Source organism: Triturus cristatus, chromosome 2_2, assembly GCF_964204655.1.
Source record: "Triturus cristatus chromosome 2_2, aTriCri1.1, whole genome shotgun sequence".
NCBI lineage: Eukaryota > Metazoa > Chordata > Amphibia > Caudata > Salamandridae > Triturus > Triturus cristatus.
The window spans coordinates 207,735,510-207,763,183 of record NC_140582.1 but is presented as its reverse complement, the minus strand read 5'-3'; the positions used below and the strand labels follow the sequence as shown (position 1 = coordinate 207,763,183).

The following is a 27,674-nucleotide window of genomic DNA, read 5'->3' as shown; positions in this document are numbered from 1 at the left end:
TAAGAAGAGAAAGACACCAACTGCTTTGGCCCCAGCCCTACCGGCCTATCGACCCTCAAACCTGCTCCTGCTACGTCCCGGCACCTCTTGTGGTGGCCAGCAACCTCACAAACCCTGGAGGACCTGGCTACCTTTTGGCTCTAAGCACCTGGGAATCCCATGAGCAGAGGCTCTGCTCAAAATCAGCTTCTAATCCCTGGCATCAGCCCGGAACCGTGAACCCTGCACACTCTGCACCCGCCAAGCCTGTGCTGGAGTGAACAAAGACCACGAGGACGACCCCCCGGCGACTGTGACCCCGAGTCCGACACCCAAGGACTTCCCTTGACGCTCCTGACGTCACCTGCAGCCTCAGAACCAGGTACCGCGATCAACAGAGGGTAAGCTTTCCCGACACCAAAAGGTACCCCTGCACCCAGCGCCCTGCGGCCCCCTGTGCCCAACTCCTGGGTACCTACCTATCCTCCAACTACCCAACTTACCTCTCGAAGTGGTGGTGGCACCTGAAGAATCTTTGTCCCCGAGCTTGCAGCCTTCTACCAACCAGGAGTTTTCCCATTTAAATCAATTGAGTGCCCGAAGGCTCAAAAGCACCCTGATCCAAAGCCCGAGTGGCCCTGGCAGTGTAACCTCTACACCTATCTACTTCCCCATTTGCCCTGAGCAAGTGACCAGGAGCACAGCTCCCACAGCCGTGTGGCCTGCTAGTCAGCAGCCACCAACCAAGGTCCCCCTGCCTCCCATAGGATAACATTGGGCCTAACTCCCTCTGCACCCGGCTGCCCCTGCACCGCTAAGGGTGTAACAACTGTACCTAACTGACCCTGGGAGACCCCCCGAGTCTATGCCCAGAACCTTAACTTTGCCAGTCGAGTACTTACCCAACAGCCGATAACTCAATTTTCTCCATAGGGTAACATTGACTGGTTTCTCCTGAAATTTCTTTTAAGTGTCGAGTTTCTAAAACTTAAAATATTCACCAAAAATCAGCCGAGTAACGAAAACACTCACCTGTTTTCAGGAGAGATCCCAGTGCTGGATCTTGGTGCCGAGCACTGACCCTGAAAAATATTCACAACCCTACCTACCAGTAACCCAATTTTCTTCCCTAGGAAACCATTAACTTTTTCTGTGAAATTTTCTTCTAAGTATCGATTTTCGCAAACTTTAAATAATTAAATCATGCTAACTGTGAAAACGCAATTACTTCACTGTTTTAGATAGAGATCCCAGTACTGAGTCTAGGAGCCCAGTACTGGATTACAAAAGTAACGAGAACCTACTTTACCTGCAACTTGAATTTTCTTCCATAGGGAATCATTGACTGTTTTTCTATGAAATTTCTTCTGTCAACTTTTAAAATAGCTAAATATTTCCTAAAAATCACAACAGTAACTAAGTCGACTTTTATCACTTGTTTCTAAACTGTCCCAGGACTGAATCTAGGATCCAGTCCTGGAGTTACAAAAGTAATCCTGAATGTAATCTATTGCAAATATCTTAACATTTCCATTGAGCTCAATGCATTATTGTGTTTGAAATTGTGTTGCCTATTGCAACAACCTGTAACCAGTATTTACAAAAGTCTATTGCATATTGCAAAAGTATTTACCTAAAGCATCTCATTCTGAGAAAGTATATTTTAATACCTATTGTTGGTTCTAAAATAAAACAAACTTTTTTATATAAACCATTGGCCTAGAGTTCAGTCATTGAGTGTGTGAGACCATTTGCTGATTGAGTGTGTACAACAAATGCTTTACACTGTCCTCTGATACTGCCTTACTGCTCGACCAAGCTACCACTTTAGAGAGTAAGGTTATATCTAACTTTAGCCTCTGCCAAACCTCTGGGGACTGTGGACTATGCACACACTGTACCTATTTGGGAACAGTATATACAGAGCCACTTTCTCACAACATGGTCAAGCCCATTTTTGGTTTTTGATGCAACTTTGACTGAACGGCACTGGGTTACTGCTAAACAGGTCCCCGGTGCCAGTGTTCTTTCCCAAACACAAGTTAACTGTGCAATTGTTCCACAATTGACAAGACCTCTAGCACACCCCTAGGAGTCTCTAGTAAATGGTACCCCTGGTACCTAGGGCCTGGGTACTAAAGACTGGGTACTAAAGACCTAAGGGTTAAAGCATGTATTGTGCCACCCTAAGGAACTCACCACCAAACTCATGTAGACTTCCATTGCAGGCTGCGTGAAATGGTGCAGACAAAAGTGAAAACATATGGCACACACCCTGTGTGCGTTGTCCCCAGACACTGCATGAAATATATGTAATTCACCCCTACAGCAGGCTTTACAGTCCTAAGGCAGGGTGCATTGTATTACATGTGAGGACATATCTGCTTGAGCAGATATGCCCCTGTACTGTCTAGCCCAATTACTAGATAGTACAGGTGAACAGGGAAGCTATTGTGAGTACATGTACTGGGCACTGGTCATTACGAGTTCCCCAGCTACATGATGGCTTTATTGAAACCTATGGTATTTGGTGTCAAACATCTCGTCCTAATTCCATACTGATGTCAGTAGTGGATTTATTAAAACAAGCACCCAGAAGGCACTTTAGAGGTGCGCCCTGAAAACCTACCAACAGGCCGACTTGTGTAGACCAACCCTTACCCACAGACAGGTTTCTGACCCCCTGCAGACGAAATCTCATGCTCTCTGAGGTCAGAAACTGCCTGGTCCGGCTGGAGGTGTAGTCATCCCCTCCAAGCAGGATGGCTAGTAATAAGCATATCAAGGCAGGAAGCTTCAAAGGCCTCTGCTGCCTTTGATATGCGACCCTGGCTTTCACCAGACAGGGAAAATGCCACCCCCTGCACAGGGCCAATTTGGCACCAGGACAGGTGGGAAAATTAGCTAATTAGGAGGCGTGTTCACTATCAGGCTAGACTTCTGCCGCTTTCCACTCCGTTTCAAAAGAAGGGCCAAAACAGACAGGAAGTCCACATACAAGGATGTGCCAATCCTACCGACGTCATGTAAATGTAGTAGTAATCCCATATCAGAGCAGACTGTGGTAAAATATTGGTTACATCACTATTATCTTCTGTTGCAGGGCCACACTATAGCCTACTGCTCATCAGAGAAGACGGGAGGCTGGCATAGTCATAGGAATCGAGGCAGATGTTATCTGCTAGCACTGTCTCAGATACTGCTGTTGCTAAGCTCGCACCTTCCTTTGAGTTTAGGCAAAGATGTCTGCAGGTGCAAGGATGATGTCAAAGACAGCTCCACTGGTGCAGTTGCAACCAGAGTAGCAAAGGAAGAGTCTCAGATCTGGGTCAGGAACTAACACGAGAAGTAGGTGAGTGCTGCTTTTGTAGCCAGTATCAACTGCTAAAAAACTTAGAATGTAGGTCAAGGATCTGTACCAAAGCCTGTTTAAAGTTTTGCATGAAGAAGACTCGCCAGCTGAGGTTGAAGATCCTCCAATACCAGAATTGATTCAGATAAAGAACCAGACATTTCCTTGTGACAGTGCTGATCGATGCTCCCTCAAATACATAAAAAAAGGAGAAGGAAGAGTCTCTTTTCCAATTATTTTTGATGCCTCTAGAACTCCACAAGCAGAAAGTTCATTCCTCAGAAAGGAGTCCATTACTGAGATCCTGACTCCTGTTTTTGAGTTGCCATTAAATGTTTTGTCGCCTCCTCACCAACTGCCTGATGCATGAAGGAATACACCTCAGAGGAGCAAATGTTTTGGTCTGGGATAGGCACCACATTCACTATAAGAAACATATAGTGAAAATAGTCAGCTGCTCAGCAACCTATAGATTTTTGGGCATGCGGAAAGAAGGAACTTCTGCTACTGGAGTGGTAATGGTCTCTGTCAATTTGGCAGTGAAATGTGTGGATTCTTCAACACCACACCAGCACAAAGTAGTACCAGATCAGTGAAATGAAAAAACGTCAAGATCCAGGCTCGCCGGAAAACAATGTTAAAGGTGTGATCCGCAAGAAGTATGAAAATTTAACCTGGATCCTAAAATGCTGCATTGCTTTTTTTCTCTCTGCTTGTGTAGACAGATGCATGCATATCTGTCCAATCTCTTTCAATCTGGCTTTATAAAAAAAAATGCATCACTGCAAATTAAGTTTCCAAAAACTAGCTTTGTGAGAAAGTTTAACTAGAAAAGAAAAAAGCAACTAATAATGTGCCTTTACAAAGACATATGAACAGATTACAAAAATGAAGAGATGTTTCTTTTATTTCAAACACTGTTTCGAGTTTCCTCACAGTAGTGGAGATATTTAACAAGTTCATGCATATAAATAAGAAAAGGTTCCATGAGAACAACCTCATTCCCAAGTAGGCAAATGGGACCTGGTTCTGCATTTCTCCTCATTTTGCACCTCTCAACACAGCCACATTTCTCTCCTCAATAAAACAAGAGGAAGGGAACATTATAAGGTAAGGACTTACTTGATTTACAGGTGGATAGTTTGGCTGTCCCATCGGCTGTCCCATCTGCATCATTTGAGGAGCTGGCCTTGGGCTTTCTTTGGGCATCGCTGTTGGTACTGGGCTCACTGACAATTCTCCCTGAGCACGGCAAAGTCTGTCGCGTAGCTGCATAATCATGACCTAACAAAATATTTAGACTCTAATATACTTATGATACATATTCAGTAAAATCTCAACATAACAAAAATCAAGAGAGGGGTAGGCTCAATAAAGTTTTAGGAAAAGACAAAAAACAAACATTCAAAAAATTGGGAGCATTTACTGTCAAAATATAATGATCCTCCAAAAAAGGAGAAGCAAGGACTTTCGAGGCACACATTACATTTCCTTGTTGCTCTAAATATAGTACAAACGAATTCCATGACCAAGTACTGTGCAGCACAGTCCCACAAGTTAAGAGAGCAATCAAAATATATAACCCTTCTCAAATATGTCCGTGGCACACTTGCATCTTCTGCCACAACTTCTAAAGATAGGAGAGTGTATTGGTTTTCTGAGCCTTCTCTCACTGTATCACACAAACATTTACTACATTTCCACACTGATTCTTCTAAGACAGCGGCATGCAGCACAATAACATTACACTAAAAACTTCAATACTTTCTTCTATTCATCCTTTCCTACATCTTTTGTTGATTATAGGATCTGTGCCAATTAAAATCAGATGTTGTAAATTACCTGGTTGGTACTAGCAGGAAGGAAAGCTAAAGCAGCAGCAAGGCTGCCTTGTGCAGCCAACAAATTCGCATACTGACTCATCTTCTCAGCCAGAAGTGCACCCACTGCATTTGGCTCAACCGCTTGGGTGATTTGCACAGCTTTACGAAGAATAACGACTTTCTCAATTAGATCCTGAAAAAGAGAAGGGGTCAGAGAGCGGAATGAATCAGAATCGCCAAGTACAGCAAATGCTTACAAAAAGTTGGAGTTAGTAACAATAGTGACAACACATAAAAAAATGACAACAAGGCAGATACAAGAAAGTTGCATTCATTATCTACCTCAGAAACCAAGGCCTGATACATCAAGCATGTCTGTTCAATTTGTGATTTAAGGCTTTACACAAAGGCATAGCTGTCAGGGCAGGCTTTATTATTACTATCATTTGGTCCTCTGAGGCCTTTTTCCGGGGTACCAGTGCAGTCAGAGGACACTGTGTATCAAATGTGACAATTTATGCCGTTTACCACTCTTGCCTTGGGCCACGAAACGGTCACAATTGGATCGCCAGATACTACCATTTAGCAGTTGACTCTCACAGAATAGAGAGAAAGCCTTACTAAAGGAGACAGCATAAAGTTAGATGCTCATAAACATTTTACACATTGCATAACAGGTACGGACATCAATGTTCAGACACACCAGTTAGGAAAAGAAAAAGACTGTTAGAGGCAAGTATATTTTTTCACACTCCAAACACAAATTGTCAATGAAAATGTTATGTGCCTGGCACCTTCTGGTCAATTAGCTCTGCAAAAGCATTTCCAGCTCCTAAGCACTAGATACTATAGTTACAATTATGTATTAGGCCCTATGGCCACTGCTGACTTATGGGTAGCACTGCACCCTGTGCAATCAGTTCTTTAATAGGGTTTCATAAAGTCACTTGAAAGGAAGTGCAAAATCCAAACCCAATAGTTCTGTAGTTTTTAGGTCTCGCCAGGCGTTGCTGCGCACATGCTCGGCGAGATTTAATGCAGATGAGTACTTTCTGAAAAGGGCTTGAAGCCCCGCCCCTTATTCCCATCGGCTTGCGTCAGCGTTTATGATAAACGGTGGCCTGCCATTGGGAATAAGCTTTCTGGGGTGCCTCCTTTTCGCTTTTGTGTCCGGCCCACTCGGACTGGCTAGCCTGCTTTCCTTCTGTCGTGAAGCAGTTTCTTATCTTTAGGGAGGGCCAGAAAAGAAAGTGCTTCACCGGACGAAAAGGTGAAAGGAGCCTTTGAAGCTCGTCATGCTCTGACGCATGGTTGCTCGCCAAAGTTTATTGGTGCAGTAAGAACAAAGAAAAGCGATTTTTTGAAGGAAAAAAACTAAAGCCTCCTGTCGGAATCGGGTGTATTCTCGTGAAACTTTCGCTCTCGATGTTTTACTCACCTCCTTTTCAGAGCTCCCACTCCCTTTTCTGAACTGTGCCTTTCAACCACTGTACATGCACTGCGCTTCTTGCATCCCTATGCGTAGTACACCAGACTTTCACCTACTCTGGACCTCTCTCACCTCCAATACATCACCCAGTGCATTTACCCTACACAATGCATTGTCGTCCCAAAATTGGGTCAAATTCCCTTATCCATTCCCTATACTGAGTCTCGCTAAGGATACGGAAAGCGGTATATAAATAGCGATACAACACAATTTACACAGCGCCTTCCATTCCGTACTTCAGGCCTCTAGCATCATCTACATTCTTCCTGTCATTCTAGTTTCTTCACCATCCTAGCTTTGAAGTTAGCCAAACACGGATCACTGTTTGTTAATATCCCACGGATCTCAGCCAATCAATAGCTGCTTCAGAGGCGGAAGTCATGAAAAAGTCAACCAAGCAAGCCCTGTTTGGAGCGTAGAAAAGCAAACCCGGCTGCACTGTAGCGCTTTTCCAGCAGGTCAGCGTCTAAGCAGAGACTGCGTCATTAAATAACTTGAAAAGGAAGAGGTTGAGGTGGTGAGTTCGATAGCCATCTTAGAGAAGACTGTTTATTAGAGCAGTGGAGTAGAAAAGCTACATAATACCAAGTAGCAGGTACTTTAAAAATAACATTAGAACGATTCTCGTTAACTTTACTTTATTTTATATACCGGTACAGAAGAATGGTCTATTATTTTAGTCTGATTCAACTAAAATAGGCGTATATACTCGTAAGACAAATAAGTTTGATTTACTTTTTGACACGTTTTGTTGATTTCTTTGAACGGACCGATTTGGTAGTAAAAGTACAAGTGTCTTTAGAGACTGAAGGACACTTCTTGTCCCCTGTCTGTGTTGGCAAGCACAACGGACGTGACGTAAAATAGCCGCGCCCGATCTTTTCCACTACTCGCAGTATCGTGCTAAGAGCACCGGCTGCAACGGGAACACCATGGGAGACTATGAAGGAGAGGTAATGGACTGCAGGGGAAGGGGATCACTTCAACTGGAATTGAGGGAGGTACCCGGGAGGCTATTGCACCTCTGGATATCCCTGATCTCAGTGGCAGAATTCCCCTTTTTTTGTGATAATGGCCCAAGAAGGGATCATGTTTGAGGTCTGTTATCGGAGGAACAGCGAATTGTCACACCAAATCATGCAAGCCCCTCCCTACTTACCTTATGAACATTTATATGGAACATTTTAGTTATAAATGAAAAGTACTAGCTGGTTTCTTATGATTAGAAATATTTTTGAATGGTCAGAAACCTGGGTTAACGGTGGAATATTCAAAATTAGATTCACACAACGCCAAGTTACATACTTAGGCATGAAATCTGCGATGAAGGTGTTGCACCTCCGTTTTTTTTAATGAATGGCATTAAAGAAGCGCCTGCAGCTCAAAATAAAACAAGCATATGCAATGCAATTGGTCTCGCATTTGCGAGAGTTGAAGCAATTGGCATTGTATATGACAATGCCTTTTATTCATTTGTTTTGAAAACAGGAAGCAAGGCTGGCAGTAAAAGAGACTGCCAGCCTTGCTTTTTATAAGCAAAGGCTATAAGTACAAAGTGCTTGTTTATGCACATCTTGCAGGATTTGAAACGCATAAATAAAAGGCATTTACATTTACAATGCCAATAGCTCAAACTCTCGCAAATGCGAGACCTATTGCATTGCAAATGCTTGTTTTTTTTTTTGCTTCGATTTATTTATGGTGCGTACCGAACAATGTGCTAAGCAATGTGCACTGGTCACAAAAAACAAGGGTGTTCACGTACCTATTGTCAAGAGATTTGAAGGACCCACTGTAGGAAAGTGCCCCTTTTTAGGTCTCGCCTGAGCCAGCGCATGCGCTGCTCTGGCGAGACATTTAGTAAGAGCGGCTTTTGGAAGTGCTACCAAAGTGGCCAAGCGGCCACCAGCTTGCGATTACGCGCACAAGTGCGCGCCTCGGTCTGCCTCTGCTTTCACTTTTGGTGCCGCGCGCGCGACGCTGCCTCTGCTTAAAAACTTCTATTTCTTTACTTTTGCTATAATCGCGGCACCCGCGCTTTACTTGTAATGTTAAAAATAATGCGCGGGTGCCGCGATTATAGCAAAAGTAAGGAAATAGAAAAAAACATTATTTCTTTACTTTTGCTATAATCGCAGCACCCGCGCTTTACTTGTAATGTTAAAAGTAAAGCGCGGGTTCCGCGATTATAGCAAAATTAAAGAAATAGATGTTTTTTCTGTACTGTACTATACTGTTCATACTGTATGACAGGGCTTGATTTCTGGCTCAATACTGAATGGCAGCCTGAACTAGTGGAGTCCTTGAAGGCTGAACCGGGTTGTATTTAAGACCGTGTCATGCACTATGGTCTTGAATCATGTTTGTTTCTACCCGTTATTACACAAAGACTTCCTGTCCCTCTGAACATGAGTCAGTGTGACTCAAGCTCCACGAGCCCCGTGAAAGGTGCTTTGTGTGTTGTCAGCTCTTCTTCAGATATCGCCTAGCTGTATCATTTGGACTGGAAAAAGAGTCAACTTTCCCTAGTTGGTTGGTTGGGAAAAGGTGCAGTTGAATTTGTGAGGAAGCCCTGACGGCACTGGGTGTGCTCGCCTGTGGCTCTCGAGATGTTCGTGTTTGCTTGTGTGCCGCATCACCCCTGACGTCATTGTGGGCACAGTAGCGTGTTTTCAGACCGCCGGAGGATCCCGTGGTTTGAATCGGTGAGCAGACTTGGAAAAGCGCAGGACTCCAAAGCAAATTCCTTCTAAGCGTCCGCAGGCTAACTCCCTTCTTTTTGGGCTCTTCGTAATGGTTTTTCATTTTTTCTAATCACTCTCAACTTCTTCATGCAATTGGGCCAAGAGATACACATTAATTTGCCCAGGATCACACAGTTTGTAGCATGTGACAAAGCTGGGATTAGAATGCCAGTCTCATGGCTGTGAATATTGTCAGTGCACACACTGGATCACATCTGCTGCCACTCATGAAGAGGGGGCTGGGCTCCCAGTGCAACGCTTTTACTCCAGAATCGTAGTTAGCTAGATTTGGGAACATGGTTGCAAGCACTGGTGAAATGTTTTTCTCCCTATTTATTTACCTCACAATATCTCATGCTTTTTATTCTCGGCTTTGTTTCGGTTTCAGCTTTCTTTCCCAGGCTCACTCTGTCTTTCCTTTGTCATGTCTGGACCAATTGTGTCACCGCCTTGTTTGATTTGATTCAGATGTGCACCTTAAAAGACCTATATAAATACTATAATCTCATAACCCAGACAGAAAGAAGTGTCCCGTACAGCCGTTCCTCACAACTGGCCCATTTCAGCATGACATTAATACAGGATGGACTCTGGGACGCCAGTAAAGAGTAATGTGTAGCTGAGAGGAGGCAATGGTTGAACCAGGATTACCTGCATACATTTGCTCCATACTTCATTACTGGTTTCCAGGTTGCTGCTGTGCTTACAAATGGACCCCCGGATACCTGCCTTTACAGATGAGATTAACTACCCGCGTGGGTTAGGTTTTGTACTGCTTTGCAGACTTTCTTTTGCACCACCCTGATGTTTCAGTAAATCCTTCTTCAGGGATATGTTTGCAGCTAAAATGTGTAAATGCTGAAGACTAGAAGTGGAACCGTGGAGGCTAGTCCGCATAGATCTGCCTAGGGTTTGGGGTCCTGCTATATTTTTATCAGCATTCTCTGGGTAGTCACCATCATTGAGTATGTTTTGTTTCTTAAAAAAATGAAAAGATTCTGAATTGGGCCTACAAAAGGGCCATACGGGTTGGAATATTCGTCCCATCAATAGCACAGATAAAAAAGAAATGAATAGCGTGGGGGGAACTGTGTAAGGGAAAGCAAGCTGCAAATCAGTGTTGCAGGTAAAAAAAATGTCTTCTTCTGTGTCACCAACTATTGCTGCAGGCTTCATCCCCCGAAGGCCGTGACAATCTACAGGCATTCAGTTACTGAGCCTCCATGCAGCAGAGAAGAACCCCCAGCTCTGTTGGCTATATGTTTAAAGAATCGTGACTTAAAGGTCAAAAATCCTAAATGACAAAAAACATACACATGTAGAGGTGGTGGAAAGGGGGCCTTTTTACCTTTTCTACCTAGTTACTTATTCAACTAGCCACAATATTGTCAAGCATTTGCAATGCAATAGGTCTCGCAGTCACACGATTTTAAGCTATTAGTATTGGAAATAACAATGCCTTGTATTTATGTTTTAAAAGCCAAAACATAAATAAAAGGCATTGTCATTTACAATGGCAATAGCTCAAAATCGTGTGAATGCGAGACCTATTGCATTGCAAATGCTTGTTGTCATTGTCACCGCCACTTTTTACCACTGGTACAGATGTTTTTCAACTGATGTGCATTGGGACCCTGCTAACCAGGTCCCAGTGCCAGTGCTCTTTCCCTAAAAGCAAGGTAAAATGGTATGATCTTAAAATAACTGGCACGCACTTTAGCACCCCTGTAAGTCCCTAGTAAGTGGTACCACTGGTACCTAGGGCATGGGAGCTAAAGATGGTTCTTAAGGGCTGCAGTATGTATTATGCCACCCTAAGAGACCCCTATTCAAATTGCATACAGCCTGCCATTGCAGACTGCGTGTTATGGTGCAAATCATGAGTGAAATCACAACATGGCACACTAACGGTGTGCCATGCCAAAGTCACTGCATGTATTATACATCTAAGTCACCTCTGCAGCAGGCCTTGTAGCCTTACGGCAGGGTGCATTATATTACTTGTGAGGGCATATCTGCATGACCAGCTATGCCTTTATGCTGTCTAGTTCAATTACTAGATGGTACAAGTGAACAGGGAAGCCATCTTAAGTATATGTTTTAGGCACTGGTCATTAAGAGTTCCCCAGCTACATGATGGGTTTACTGAAACCTATGGTATTTTGTATCAATCACCTGGTCTTAATAAATCTGTACTGTTGTCAGTAGAAGATTTATTATGACATGCACCCAAAGGGCACCTTAGAGGTGCCCCCTGAAAAATCTAACAGTGTCTAGTGTGCTGGCTGACTGGTATCATCCAGCCTGCCACCACAGACAAGTTTTTGACCCCCTGTAGGTGAGAGCCCCCAATCTGGGGACAGACACAATGCCATCTACGTAGAAAGGTGTTCACACCTCCTCCAACAGGTTGGCTAATGATTTAGCATAAAGGCCAGGGGCTTGAAACTCTGACTTCCCCTACCACTGGGAGAAGCCACCCCCTGTCCTGGGGCCCTTTTGGCACCAAGACAGGCGGGGAATTAGCTATGCAGTAGGCGTATTGCACCACCAGGCAAGTCACACCCCTAAGGTGGGCTACCTGATGTGCTCCACGAAAAAAGGATTCCATCATCTTGCTTTTGGTGGAATTAGGAACAGTGGAACGGGGTTATGCTCACTACCCACGGGAAGTGGTCTTATAGAAGGTGTAGTGACCCCAAGGGTAAGTAGCCCATTGGCTACTTCCCTTCCGTCCCCTTAGCACCCTTAAATTGAGTACTTAAGTGGCCTCCTGACACCAGGAACTCAACTTCACCTAGCTAAAAAAAGAAGGGCATAGAAGAGCTGAAGAATTCAAGAACTGAGGACAAGCTGAGGAATTGGCACCAAACCCTGCCTGCTCCTGTCTCGTCAATTGCAAAGGCTTTTGGAGGATGCACAGCTGCACGATAAGTCCGGACTCATCGTGCAGCTGTGCATCCTCCAAAAGCCTCGGAGGGCTGCCAGCACTTCACCAACCAGCCAGCATCTCCCTTGAAGTGGAGGAGCCTCTTCCCTACAACCTACAGGCACTGATCACAATATCCGGTTCACCGTTCTGCTGCCCAGCGGGTCCACAGACGCAGCAGCCCAGGAGGAGGTACCAAGTGTCCAGGAGGTCAGCCCCGTCAATCTATTCAGTATTCAAGAAGCTGAAACACCCTGGAGGCGCCCTGCACGAATCACGTAGTACCGGAGCTTGTGGAAAGCACCAAGGCTTGGTTGTGTTCAGTCCGAACGCCAGCTCCACACCAGAAGTGGTCTTGCTGTTTTTCTTCTTCCTCTTCTGCACGGAGAACCGTGAGCCTCAAACTCCCAGACCCGCTGGACAAAACACCTATGCAGCTGGGCTCCACAGCCCGAGTCCATTGAAATGGACGGTGTCTCTGTGGTCCTGAGACCCTAAGGAGCCGAGACACCCTTTGGGTTCTGACAGACCGGTCCCCCAGTCTCCACTTGCAGCCTTTCTTTGCAGGTACTGTTCCCCACCGACTTCAACGTGTAGCGTTCGAGGCTACCAATGCATAAAGCACCTCTGCACCCAGACAACGCAGGGCAGGTAAACTTGAACTCTTGGTGCTTTCTTGTGTCTAGGCCCAACTTATCTTAAATTCAGAAGAATATTCCTGTAAGTCATTTACAAGTGACCCTATGCAGCGTATGTTTCTCCGACAGGATACCATTACTGCGTTCGAGCCCCATGCCTCAAATGTGACAGCTGTATTTTCCAGGTGTATGAAAAACTCTAGCACGAAAGGTACTTACCTAATCCCGAAGATCTTGGTGTCCAAAACTATATAGGAATAAGTGTGTAGGATCTGGCTCTGTATATACTTTATCAAAAAGAGATATAGTGAGCACAGAGTCCAGTAAGTTCCCAAAGGTATGGCAGAGGTTAAAGTAGATAATACCTCACTCTCAATTAGTGGTAGCTGGGCTGAGCAGCTAGGCTTATTAGAGGGTAGTGTGAATGCATTTGGTTACAAACGTATACAAGACAGGAACACACACTCAATGACTGACTCCAAGCCAATGTTTGTAGAAAAATATTACTTTAAGTTGAACTCAGTTACAGGTAAGTAGATTACTGTGATATACTTTCAAATTACCTGCAATAGGTTTGTATAGTATCAAGCAATACTTTGCATGTGCATGAAATGCTTTTCAATACGGAAAGAGAGATTTTGCTTTCAGGATCACAGTTAGTAGAGTACAGTGAGAGACCAATGCAATCCTATGGGAAAAAGTCAGGTGTGTAGCTTACAGGTAAGTAAGCGTTTTTCAAGTTCAGTATCTAGGGGTTTGGGTCAACACTGGGCAAGGGTCTGACCAAGGTAGGTACTGCACCACCAGTGGCACGGAAGTGGCCGGGTGCAGACGTCACTGGGCCCAATGTTATCCTATAGAGGCTGAGGGCACTTCGGAAAGGCACCGGTTGCAGGTAAGTACCTGCGGTTCAGGAACACAGGCCCCAGGGGTTAAGATCAGCACTGGAGGGGCCACCAAACAGCACAGAAGGTGCACAACCAGCGGCATAGGGGAGGGGGCAGGTGCAGAGTGCCAAGGAGGCGTAGGGAGCCCAATTAAAACTAATGGAGATTCTCGGTTGGGGAAAAAGGCTACAGGCTTGGTTCGGGAGGATGGCTGGAGGAATTCCAGGACTGGAGAGATAAGTTGGATAGTGGGGGGATGTGGAGACACTGTTGGTTGGACACACCAAGGCTGTGGGGGCTGCGGGTGCAGGGGTGTCTTTCAGCATCTGTTTTCCTTACCAGATACGGTCGCGGGGACCCATCAGATTGAAGCAGCAGGCGTAGAAGGGAAGGTCAGGAGAGGTCATCCAACGCTGGATCCCAGGTCAGGATCGCCGGGGAGACTTTACTGGGTTAGTGGGCCACCTGGACTCGGGCTATGGGCGCAGAGTGGTGCAAGGCAGCAGATCCGCCTGGATCCGTAATCCTTTGGATGGGTTCTTTGCTGGACAAATCCCGTGTCCACGGGAGAAAAGAGTTTTTGTTGAAGACAGAAGGAGGTCTCTGGGGTTCTTCGAGATTGCTAGCTGCTGGCCACGCCAGATTCTTGGGGCAGGGTTGCAGGAGGAGGAGACAGACTGGTAGGGCTGGGGCCGAGTCAGTCGCCGTCTTCTTATCCACTGCTGCATGGCTCTTTGGTCCTTCGTCATCTTAGGTTGTCAAATCCGAGGAACATGGTTCAGGGGAGCTCTTAAATTCTAAATTTAAGGGTGTTACTGAGATCTGGGGCAGTATCCAATGGCTACTGTCTCCTAGGGTGATTACACCCTTTGGGTGCCCCCTCCTTTTGGGGGAGGGGGCATTTATGTCCACTAGTTGGAGCTGCCAAATCAGTTCATCAACAAGTGTTGTTGTTCCTGCCAGGGGGGCGGTTTGAAGCACCTCCACCCAGAGCAGGTTTTGTTTCTGACCACCGAGAGCACAAAGGTTCTCACCCCATAACGTCAGAAACCTGTCTGGTGGTTGCTGGCTGGAGGGAGACAGTCAGCCAATACACTAGAAGTTGGTCGTTTTTCAGGGGGCATCTCAAAGATGCCCTCTGAGTGCATTTTATAATAAATCCAACACTGGCATCAGTGTGGGTTTATTATGCTGATACGTTTTGGTACCAAACTTCTCAGTTTTAAGGACAGCTACCATGGAGCTGTGGAGTTCGTAATGACAAACTCCCAGTCTATGTACTCAATATGGCTGGCTTCACTGCACTTACAATGTCTGTGAATTGGCACAGACACTGTAGGGACATATTGCTCATACATTTATGCCCTCGCCTGTGGTATAGTGCACCTTACCTTAAGGCTGCGAGACCTGCTAGAGGGGTGAATTACCTATGCCATAGGCAGTGGCTGTGGGCATGGCACACAGAGGTGTGTGCCATGTCGACTCTGTGTTTTGGTGCAGAAAAAAACAAAAAGCCTGCAATGGCAGTGTGTGGGTGTTAAGGTGAGGGGTCTCTTGGGGTGGCACAATACATGCTGCAGCCCTCAGAGGCCCTCTCTGGTCAGAAAGCCCTTGTTACCAGGGGTACCATTTACAAATGACTTACATGTGGCACAGAGGAGTGCCAATTGTGGAAACAAAGGTACAGGTTTGGGAAAGAACAAAGGTGCTGGGGCCTGGTTAGCAGGGTCCCAGCACACACACAGTCAAGTTAGCATCAGGTAGCTGGCAAAATGTTATGGGGTAACCATGCAAAAAGGGGCACTTTCCTACACAGTGTTATTTTTATAAATTAGTGTTGGATTTCCTAATTGAGAGTGAGTCTCATTTATGGACTGTGTACAACAAATGCCTAACACTCCCCTCTGATAAGCCTACAGCTGCTCGACCACACTACCACAAATAGACCACCATGGGATTGTTAAAGCAAGCCCCTGAACACTTGTAAGGGATAACTGGGCTCTTTACAAAGTGCACCTCATTTTGGTACACTACATAGAGAGCCAGCTTCCTACACCCACAAGTGATAGGAAGTCATTTATTATTTTCAGGGGTGTTTTGAAAGTTTCCAGGTGTGGACCTGTTAATAGACATCCTGTCACCACAGTTCATGTTCGGTTGCTACTGGGCTATTTGGTGAGACAGCGAATGGATAGAATTCAGCACTCACCATATATGCTGCCCTGGAAGTTATAAGGTTGTGGGTCTGTTATCTCAAGATATACAGTAGCATTAGTAATTTCCCAATGATAGGAGCACATCTGGAACCGTGGGCTTTGAGGAAACCAGTAGACGCTGGTTTGGATTGGCAGGGAGTTGATTGCAAGTGACGGTACCTCTGAGACTGTAATTTCTAGCAACGGAATTGTAATGGTTCCAGAATCCACATGACCTCCAGTCTTGCAGTGGGCAGGTCCATCTTCATTTTTCTACAGGTCTTGCAAGATGGCTCCATAGATACTTCACTTACTTTGCCCCAGTCTCTCATCTGGATATTCATCATCATCATCTCTGCAACAGTGGGCAGATCCTCCTCAGTTACGAAGAGAAACACTGAATACTGTACTGGTTATGGAAATCAGTATTTATCTTCCTAAGGGGCAACGGCTTTCCAACCAGGTGCTCTAGGATTGCCAAATCTTCAAGAGCACTTTCACTCCTGGAGGGGCATGACCACACCTTGTGCCGTGAAGGTTGGCTGCTCCTTGTGATACCATTTTGAGCTGGGTCAGGTAGCTTGTGGTAAGGCTTCAAATAAGGAGTGATTAACAAGGAACAAGCTACTTACCCATATGGTATCACTGTTTCAGATAGACGCTATCTAGATGCAGATTGCTCACAATTTTGAATATTCCCCAGGCATCAGATCGGATCTAGACATTTTTCTGTAGTACCTTGTGGCACCAGTAGGTGGTGCCATGCATCAACCCAATTACGCCGTTCTGCTCCGGAAATGGCGTGCTGGGCCTATGAAGATGCTGAAATCAGTTGCTTTTGAGGTTGTGAGCAGTGTGCAGATTCCTTGACTTGGGATCTTATTAATGGATAAAGTCCAATAACAGAACAAGGACTATGGGAGGGTCAGTAAGACATCTGCAGCTACATAAAGTCTCTATCAGGAGAACAAGTTAGTTACCTTCCATAATGCTCTTTCTGGTACAGATTTCTCACCTTTTGAATAGATGCCAAGGGAGTACCTATTTGGAGGAGGGTCTGTGGCTGGACTCAAACCAGAAAGTCTTAGAGGACCAAGCGGGCAAAATGCTCCTTTCAGTGGACCTGGCTGTTCAGGCAATGGTGCATTTGGAATGTATGGAGGGTCACCCACGCAGTTGACTGGCAGATGTCAAGGACAGGGACTCCATGTGTCAATGCAGTGGTAGCAGCTTTGGCCCTGATACTATAAGCACACAGTGCTTCAGGAGGCTGCTTTTTGTCCAATACGTAACAGTCCCTAATACTGAGCACATTCTAACAGGAGATGATTCTCTTCTGCAATGCCTTGCCTTTTTTCGCTCCAGTGAATGCCACAAAGAGCTGATCGCTCATGCGGTGTTCTCAGGTATGATGCCTATATCACCTCAGTGCTCTTTTGGGGTCAAATGGTGGAGTCTCTTCTCCTTAGTAGAGGGATGAGACAGAGCAAAGAACGCCAGAAATATGGTGGTCTGATCAACGTTTAATGACGTCACTACTTTATATAAGAAAGATGCATGTGTACAGTGAATAAGCTTGTCTAGGACGAAGGTGGAGAACGGTGGGTTGGCACCAAGAGTCTTACGATCAGTCACACGCAGCACCCATGTTATGTTGACAATGAACACTGTTTTAAGGGTGAGAATCCGCAAAGGACAGCTGTGAAGTGGCTTAAAGTGAGTGTGCATTAGCTAAATGAGGACCAAATTAAGGGCACACTGTGGCCTGGTGAAGGGGGAGGAAGCAAACATGCTGTAATCCTTTCAAAAATCCCATAACAGGCAATTCAAACAAAATAGACTAGTCTAGCAATATTAAAAAGGCCAAAAGCTATCCTTTAATTGTGCCAAGAGCAAAGCTAACAGATAACTTTGCTTGAAGGGGGTCGATGTGTTGGGTAACAGAAAAAAACAAAAATGTATGTAGTTTTTGCTAAGGGACACTTGACTGCCAAGATGACATCAACCCCCTCCAGAGGACTGTCAAAGATTTTCCGGCTGTTGCTGCTCAATCTCCAAGCATGAAAGTAGACTACTAAGACCTGGGTGCAGAACCCTGCCCTGTTAAGGTGACAGCAGACACTCCCGAAGGAGAAGCATAATTGGAGGACAGATGCTCATGGTCAGGAATTCTAAATACCATACTCTCAGTGCCCAATCCAGGACCACTGGGATGACTTGGGCCATTGGTTTTATCTTCCTGAGAACTCGTAGAAGGAGTGGTATCATTAGGAAGGCTTCAGGGAGTCTCGAGTTCCTCAGAAATGCTGACATTGTCCCTTCTTGGTGGCGGCAAATAGATTAAGTCAAGGTTCTCCTCATTCACAGAAGAGACCTTACTCGACCTCCGAGTGTAACTGACACTCGTGATCCCGTAGGCATCTGTGGCTGAGCTTGTCTGCCCTGACATTCAATATCCTGCCAGGTGGTTCCCTTCCAGAAAAATGTGTTGGTGGTCCAGCCATTTCCAGAGGCGCTGGGCCTTCTGGCACAGAGTCTAGGACCACATCCAGTCTTGTTTGTCGAAGTACCACATGGCAGAGGTGTTGTCCGTAAGCACACAAACCAGCCTTCGCTTGATGGATGGGAGGAAGGGTTTAACTCACAGCTCCAAAAGGTTGACATGGAGCCGGGACTCTGTTGAACACCATCTCTCTCAGATGACAGCCCAAGTACAGGAGATGTATTGGTCACCACTGTTACCGCTAAGCGGGGGAGAGAGAGTGGTCTGACGCTGACCCAATCATGGTCCAGCAACTACCTGCAGATCTTATGCTGTCTCCTCTGAAATTTAGACATGGTGGGAGATCCCTTGAAGTTGGGTCCACTGGGACTGTAGATTCCACCCCAGGGCCTATGGGAAGCTGGCTCTGTATATACTATACCAAAGTAAGGTATAGTGTGCACAGAGTCCAGTGGATCCCCAGAGGTAGGCAGAGGTAAAAGTACATAATACCTTACTCACTATTTGTGGTAGTGTGGGCGAGCAGTAAGGCTTTATAATAGGGTACTGTTAAGCATTTATTGTACACACTGAGGCAATAAATTATGTCACACACTCAAAGATTGAACTCAGACCAATTTGTTTATATAAAAATATTATTTATTTATTTTATTTCTAAAACCAAGTCAGGCCTGGTGTAGGCAAGTAAAATAATACTTTTGCAGGTATAATGCAGTTCAATACAACTGGAATGCAGTTAGATGCAATTGGTTTGTTTACTGGCAAGTCAACAGTCAAAATTACTTGACAGGTACTTTTGAGATTACTTTGTACGTTACTTTTCAGATTACTTTTTAAATTACCTTTTCTACTCAGTGTGATATACCTAGATACCACACTGGGACATTCCCTAGAAACAAGGTAAGTAATTCAGTTTTTACACATTTGCAGTTTTTCAAGGTTTTATACAAACCAACTCCTCAAGATGTTTAACTGAAAAGCACACAATGCAATGTTCTGGGAGGAAATTAAGTTATTGATTTACAGGTAAGTACTTGGTTGTGGGAGTTGGGTTTCTGGGGTCAGAACCAGGGTTCCCCCAGGGTCAAGGATGCACTCTCAAAGCACCCAAAGAGGCACTAGGGCGGCCGGGTGCAGTGTGCTGAGGCCCAATGTTATCCAATAGGGGATAGGGGGGCCTCCGTTTGGTGGCTGCTCACGAGCAGGCCACAAGGTTGTGGGAGCAAAGCTCCTGGACTTAGGCTCAGGGCAAAGGGGGATCCGATTTAGCACACAAGGCACACCCGCAGCAACATAGGGACGGCTGGGTGCAGGGTGCTGTTTTGGCATCAGGTGCCCTGTTGTTTTCAATGTGAGTGGTCGGTTTTGGATTTTGTCTGCGGGCTCGGATCAGGAAGACTTCCGGGAGGAACCAACAGCTGTGCAAGTAAGTTGGAGGGTTCCGGGACATAGGTGCCCCTCGGGTTCTTTTCTACAGGGCTCAGGCGGCTGGATGCAGGGGTGTCTTTTAAGGTCAGATTTCACCTTACAGGGTAACTTGCGTTTGGGGAAGAGGGGGTCTCTGTGCAGAGGCTGCAGGCGAAGTCGGGGAGGCCTGGAGGTATCAACCCACGGTGGACTAGGACTCTTTAGCGCTGCGGGACCTCGCTGGTAACGATGGCTCACCCATATTCAGGCCATAGGCGTCGGGTGTAGTGGTGGTTCCAGGCGTTGGGTTTCTTTGTCCTCAACAGGTTCAGAGTCTGTCTTGGGAGTTTCCTTTGAACAGAGCTCCTGTTCACAGGAGAGCTGGTCTTTGTTGAGGGCAGTCAGTTCTCCCAGGGGTTCTGGCGGTCGCTGACTGCAGCACAAGGCGACTTTTGGTGCAGGATCTCTGGAAACTGCTGGTAGGGCTGGGGCAGTGTCAGTTTTTCTCTGCAGTCTCCTCTGCTGGGCTTCTTCTTTTGTCCTTTTTCACAGGTTGCAGAATTTGGCTTCTTGGTTCAGGGCTGATCCATAAATACTGTATTTAGGAGACGTTTTAGGGGTCTGGAGGTCAGGAGTCAATGGGCTACTGACCTTACAGTGACTACACCCTTGGTGTGCTCTCCCCACGTGGGGGATTGGGCACAATCACTCACCCTGATTGGAGAGTGCCTGCCTTCTGCAAGATGGCAGGCACTAAAGATTGGGCTTCACCTCGCCTACCCCACCTGAGGGGTGGGGTTGGCAGAGGTGGGCAAACCTTGTGGGCTATTCTAATCCTTCCCGCCTGTCTTCCCGCCAAAAAGGAGGGAGACTGGAAGGGGGCCTGCTCCTGAATGCAGGAGAGGCTGGGGTCGTGTTACAAAGGTGGAAAGGCCTTTGAAGCTCCCCTGTCACAGATGGTTCTTCTTGACCTGGGGGTCTGTGAACACCTCCGCCCAGGAAAGGCTTTGCTCATGGGCTCAGGGAGAGAAGGCTCCCACCCCAGGGGTCCAGAAACTTGTCTTGTAGTGGCAGGCTGGTGTTTAACAGTCAGGGAACCCACCGGAGAATGATCGTTTTTCAGGGAGCATCTCTGAAATGCCCTCTGAGTGCATGTTATAGTAAATCCCACACTGGCATCAGTGTGGGTTTATGATGCTGAGAAGTTTGCTACCAAACTTCCCAGAATTCAGTAAAGCCATTATGGTGCTGTGGAGTTCGTGCTGACAAACTCCCAGACCATATACCCTTTATGGCTTTACTGCACTTACAATGTGTAAGAATGGATTTAGACACTGTAGGGCTACAGTGCTCATGCAACTGTACCCTCATCACTGCATTCCGTCCATCAATTGTGTGTCTTTTGCTTTCGCGCCCTAAGTGCGCCAGGTATGCCCAGACTTGGGTCCTGGGCTCACTGTGCCACTGGAGTCAAGTTATCCTGGCTGATGAGGGCTGAAAGCCCGAAACCGGTACTAGGATGCTTTTTTCCAGTCCAAGGAGGACCTGACCTGGCAGTTCGGGCTGGATTGTTGCCATTGGGGGCAGGGTCAAGACTGATTTGCATACGGCTGGGTCCAAACTGGAATGGAGAGCAAAAAACGATGGATTTAGGCCCAGATCTCTGTACAGGGTTGAATGTATGACATTGTTCTGCATTCTATCCATCAATTGTTCTTTTTGTATTTACCTATACCATAGGCAGTGGGTTGCAGGCATGGCACACAGGTGTATATGCCATGTCGACTTCACTTTTCTCAGCACCAAAACACGCAGCCCGCAGTGTGTGTGTGTTAAGGTACAGGACCTCTAAGGGTGGCACAATATGTGCTGCAGCCCTTAGAGGCCTTCCCTGGTCACAGTGTTGTTGGCACCCATGGTAGCTTTTACAAGGAACTTAATAGTTTTGGAAAAGAACACATGCCCTGGGAACCTGATTGGCAGGGACCCAGGGCACATCAAGTCAAAGTGCATCAGAAATCTGGAAAACCATGGGGGGGGGGGGGGGGATCAGTGCAACAGAAACACAGCTTCCTACAGGGCCCGCACATACCACCTGGCATGCTTGACCAGCAGGATGCAGGAAACCATCTGTCCCAGCAGCCTTAAGTCAACCTCACTGAAATCCAGGACCGTGGCTGAAAGATAAGGATTTTAGGAAAGGACCTCTTTCTATAAGATCACGCACCCCTCAAGCTTTTGAGCTGATGGTTTTTCAACTCTGTAGTGCATTGAACCCTGCTGTGCAGGCCCCAGTGCATGTGCACTGACCATCGAAGCACATGTACAATTGCCTATAACACAAATGGTTAATGTATCTTACTTGTAAATCCCTATTATATGGTACAAGATGTAACCAGGGCTATTAAAAGTTAAATGTCACTAGTGGATTGCAGCACTTACTTGTGCCACCAATGCAATGACTAAGTGAAAACGTGACACTAGACCTGCCCCTGCAGCTAAGTCAGGCAGCCTTAAAACTGCCAATATGATGTTGCAAAATACACACTTTTGCTGGGTCAAAACTTTTCTTTTTAATATTAATCAGCCACCCCAAGTAAAGGTCCTTGGGGCCCACCAGTCAGGGTGCTTAATATAAAAAATATCGGCATATTCCTTTTGTGTTTAAAATGCCCTGATAGTCAAAACACGAAAGTGGCGTTTTCCCTATAGCAACGCCACTGGTACCATTGGCTAAAAGAGTTTCACTAGCCACTGCACTCAGTGCTAACTTCCATTTGGCACCACAAAATAAACTATTCCAAGTTATCAAATTAATTGTTGCGTTAAAAATGACTCATTGGTTACATTGGATTTAAGGTAACTTTCAGTAGAAAAGTGAGTTTAGAAAGTCATCACTTTGTTGCCCAAACACCCGGTAGCCTTTCCTGACTATCTACAGCAGGTGACACCCGGACAACATGTTGCCCCGCTGCAAGGAAGTGTGAAGTGTTCACAGGAACAAGGAACAAAGGAAATAGCTAGTGGTAAGAGGTGTGGCCTCTTCCAGCAGGATGACTACTGGACGCTGGCCACAGATAGCCCAGCATCAAAGAGGCTACTGCCTTAGCAGAGATAACAGCCATCAGATGTTTGCCTACCCGTTCCGTTGTTTAGGCTGGTATCTCCTCCAGAGGGGGAAAACATGTTGCAGAACCAGTTTCCCAGGAGATGCTGGGCATTGTGCTGGGTACAGAGGAAGAAGGCCTGCACCATCTTGGATTCAGGTAAAGAGGAGTATCCTAGGATTGTTGCTAGCCAAATCCCCAGGAATTGATGTAAAGTGGGAAGGGTTGCCTTGAGGGGCCTATTGACCCATTGGCTAGACAGTCCTCCCTCCCACAAACAAGAAGATGACATAAGAGTGGAATCCCAGACCCACAGTCCTCAGATCACTACTGGAATTGAAGAAAGAGAGGAGGAATGTTCTGCTTCTCCCTGGACCCGGGAAAGAGGCTGCACCAAAGAAGTATTGCACCTGCTGAACCCAAGGGACCCGCAAAAGAGGACTTTCCTGCTGTGGCCACTCTTGGAATAAGAGCTTCACTTGTGCCCAAAAGGGAGAAAGACTGCCATTCTGCTCCCTTGACCCAGCAAAGAGGGGCTGCACCCAAGGAGGACTGCACCCGCTTAACATTAGGGACCCGCAAGAGGACTGTACCTGCTGGGGTCACTTGTGGAAAAAGGTCTCCACTTGTGCCAGGACAGAAGAAGTGACAAGAGATAGTTGGCTAGCCCCCTGCTCAGCACTAGGGACACAAAAGCTGGAAGAGGCCTGCATTCTTAAGAGCCCTTGCTCACTTTGCTCACTACGCCACCGATTTCAAGCTAGCCTGGCTGGTGAAGGGTGATACCACGAAACCGGTCCTAGGATGCTTGTTTTCCGGTCCAGGGAGGACCTGGCCTGGTAGTTCGGGCTGGACTGGATCCATGGGAAGCAGGGTCAAGGCTGATTTGCTTATGCCGGGGTCCAAATTGGAATGGCACGGCGAGCAAAATAACAATGGATTAAACCAAGATCTGTGACTGGGGGGTGACTGTTTGACAATGGTCAACATTCTGTCCATCATGTTTTTGTGTTGGTTCTTCCAGTCCTGACAAGATCTGTTTTTAGGGTGCTGTGGGCACTCTTATGGCCATAAATGCCCTCAAGGTGGGCACAATCTGTAGTCAATTGGCTACTAGGATTCCCTCCCTCCTGATGATCACTTCCTGCCAAGTGTGGCTTCCGGCTATCCCAAGAAGCACCATTCTGCCAACTTCCAAATAGCAAGTCTCACCTCTGTGAGAGTGGAGCTCCCTAGAGCAAATCAGAGGTGTGGTTTCCAAGGGGCCTACATGCCTGTCAAAAAGCAGTTTGGCAACTGGTTTACCCTCTCCTTCCTGAGAGCCAGCCTGTCTACCTCAACAATAGGGCAGCCCCTCTTTCAGGTGTTCCCCATTTGTTCTTTAATGGCTCCTTCACCTTTGAAGCTCGCCTTTTGGGCCAACACCTGTGTGGCTCCCTGCCAGAGACAGGTAACACCTCTCTCCCGTGCAGGATTCTATTGTTCCCTTTCCTGGGAATTGTTGGCACATCTCCCCAGGAGGGGAGGAAGCTGGCTCAGGGATAGTCCGGTGCAAGAGCACAGGAGAGTCAAAGGCAAAAAAGAAGCATCTTACAAACATTGTGCACAAGACAAATTACAGTAATGTCTGCTTGAGAATCAAGTCGGCCTTAATGCAACTAGTTGTTTGTTATGCTAGAGTATCAAATTTGGTCACACGTTCCAAAGTTATCACTGCTGTATTCAGGAATGTGGCAATAGAGTCTTTCCACAGTATAAACAACAGAATGTGTCTTCATTGCTAGAACATGTAAACTCTATGTTCTGGCCATGAAATATGCTGAGCTCTGCCTTGGGCTCTGTTGGCCTGCCTTAGCAGTGAATCACAGATATTGTAGAAGGAGCCTTGGGTTTGCCATTTGTAAGGAAACGCCTCTTTTATATGGTTACCTCAACGTTTTTGGGTTGATGCTGCTGGTTTTCAACTGAGTACACGGAGGCCTGCTAAAAAGACCTCAGTGCCTGTGCCCTTACACTAATAGGTATGTCGACTTACCCGTAAGTCCCTAGTAAATGGTACCCAGGGAATGTAAGTTAGTGGGTCCCACCCAGGGATTTCAGCACTGGTTGTGCCACCCTGGGTGTGGCATGAGTAAACCGAGACTGCCAACTCGCTATTTGCAGGCAGGACGAGCATTTTCACCTGCTAGCCCAACTTTGCTATTGAAAGTAAACCCAAAGCCAGACTTCCCTTTGGTATATGTGCAAGTCATCCCTATGACAGGCCTATCAAGTTTTAAGGCAGGGTGCAACATAGCTCACATGCAACTTTACATGTTCTGATACTAAAAAGGCGAAATGGTTGTTTTTACTGCGGAAAGGCTTGGTCGCCCAGTTGGCGAGAACAGAGTTGCATGCGGACCCCTCAGCTCTGCTAATTCTGAAACAGTACGACCAAAGTGGGTCATCCAAGATATCAAACAAATCATTACACTGAGCACAACTTGATTCTCAGGTCGAAATTAATGTAACACGTTGAAGTGTGCAACTTTAGCAAAGTTTCCACTTTGTTACCTTCAATCATCTGTGCCCATACCAGTTGCACACGAGGTCATCTTTCTGCCCTCCTGGGGAAGACGAACAAACGACTCCCACAAAAGGATACAATAGAGGCTTGCTCTGGAAGGAGGTGTCACCTCTCTCCTACAGGAAGCCACATGGGTGTTGGCCCAAACAGTGTGCTTCAAAGGAGAAGCCGCCTTTTAAGGGCAAATGGGAGAGGGGCTGCTGCACTGTTCAGGCAGACATGCTGGCACTAGGGACAGGGGAGGGGAAACCAGTTGCCAAACTGATTTTCCAGGGTCCAGTACCACCCTTGGTAGCCACACCTCTGGGTTGAGCTAGGGAGCACTGAACGCCATGAGAGGGGGTTGCCATGTTGTGAGCAGCAGAATGGTGCATCTTGGGATAGCCAGATGGCACACTTCCCAGGAAGTGGTCATCAGAAGGGAGGGAACCTGTAAGCCCATAGGCTACCAGCCACATTCTACTCTGAGGGCATTTTCTTAACATAAATAGGGCATCCCTGGCACCCAGAACACCGATCTCAACTAGACTGGGAAAATGACTGAGGAAACACTGCCATGCTGTACCTCGTGGCTAGCAAAGAAGAAGGACTGTGCGTGCCGTGTCCTGCTCAAGGAGAAGTCATCTCCAGAGCCCAGACAAAGTCAAGAGACTCCAAGGGCCAGATGACAGGCCTTCTGTCCAGAGCACAGAGATACAACAACTGAAGAAGCTTGCTGGGGCAAGCTGGTAGCTCTAAGTCTTCCACCTGCCGTTAACTACCATAACCAGCAGAAGGGACCAGGACCAAACACACAATGTTGCACCCACGTTCAGTGAGCCTGGGAAAGCTGTTGGAGTACAGCTGGGACACCTAGAGGACAAGTTATTGACCCAGGAAGGATTGACCTGTACTGTTGGACTTGGCCCTTTTTGCAGGGTCATCCCTAAACTTTTTGCCTTCCTCCAGTATTTTTTCTGACCTGTTGTTGGCTGTTTTATGACTCTGGGCACCTTACCACTGCTGATCAGTGCTAAGGTGCATATGCTCTCCCTATGGTAAAATGTATACATTGATTGGTATTCATGATTGGTTTATTGGATTTACTGTCAGTCCCCAGTAAAGTGCACCAGGAGTGCCAGGGCTTGTGAATGCCAATGCTGCTAGTGGGCCTGCAGCGCTGGTTGCGCCACCCACAGAAGCGGCCTTGTAAAATGTGTCTAGGGTCTGCCAGTGCAGAACCTGCGTGCAGTCTGGTACTGTCATGCTGGCTGGGCAAGTGCACACACTTGCCAGCCTCCAAACCTTCCCTTTGCCTCATGTTAGTCACCCCTATGGTAGGCCCACGGGCAGGGTGCATTGTAGGTATAAGGTAGGACATACCCTGATGTGTGTGGCATGTCTTAATAGTGAATTACAGCCATTTTCATTTTTCACTATTGAAGGCTACCTGCTCTCCATAGGCCAGAATGGGCTGCTGGAGTCACTACACGCTGTGACCCCAGTGGACTCATAGAGCATGGTAGAATGTCAAGTTTAGTATGCCTGAACTCAGAATAATAAAATACTTCTTGTAGTCAAGTTTATTTTAGTATCCTGGGTTTGTAAATACTACTTTTAGAAAGTTAGTATTTAATGACCTGGCCATTTCAGTCCGCCTTTGCTGTGTGTGTGTGTGTGTTCTGCCTAGCAACAGTAAGGAGCAGGGTTGGGGGATCCCCAGAGACAGGCTGGCTGCCAGGTGGTGGGTAGAGAGATTGCACCAGGATGGGTGGGAGGAGTACACCTTGACTCGTGAATAGACCTGTGCTCTGCCACCACAAAGCCGGCTCCGCCCCCTGTGGAGCGGCTGATGTCTCTGCCCGGCTATTGAAAGGAAAGAGCAGAGTCACCATAACAAAGTGCTCCAGAACTGGACTGGGCCAGGCCTAGGCCCCCTAGCGCTAAAGAACAAAAGAATCACTGTATAAAAGTAGGAGCCTGGCTCCTAAGAAATCAGAATCCTGTTGTACCACAAAGAACCTCTTCCCGACTAGAAGGAGAAGAAGGCGCTGGAAGGACTGGCCTGCTGCTTGT

At 46.6% G+C, this 27,674-nt stretch overlaps 1 protein-coding gene across 26 annotated transcripts in view; it reads right to left on the bottom strand.

Annotated features, from left to right (window-relative positions):
• SEC31A (SEC31 homolog A, COPII component) overlaps positions 1-27,674 on the bottom strand; it is a 350,984-nt gene that overhangs the window by 54,916 nt on the left and 268,394 nt on the right. For all 26 annotated transcript variants that reach the window (XM_085641210.1, XM_085641201.1, XM_085641203.1 and 23 more), the window contains 2 exons: positions 5,174-5,347; positions 4,454-4,615 (listed from right to left, as the gene is read on the bottom strand). In XM_085641210.1, coding sequence (XP_085497336.1) covers positions 4,454-4,615; positions 5,174-5,347 — 336 coding nt within the window. The remainder of the gene's footprint in view (positions 1-4,453; positions 4,616-5,173; positions 5,348-27,674) is intronic.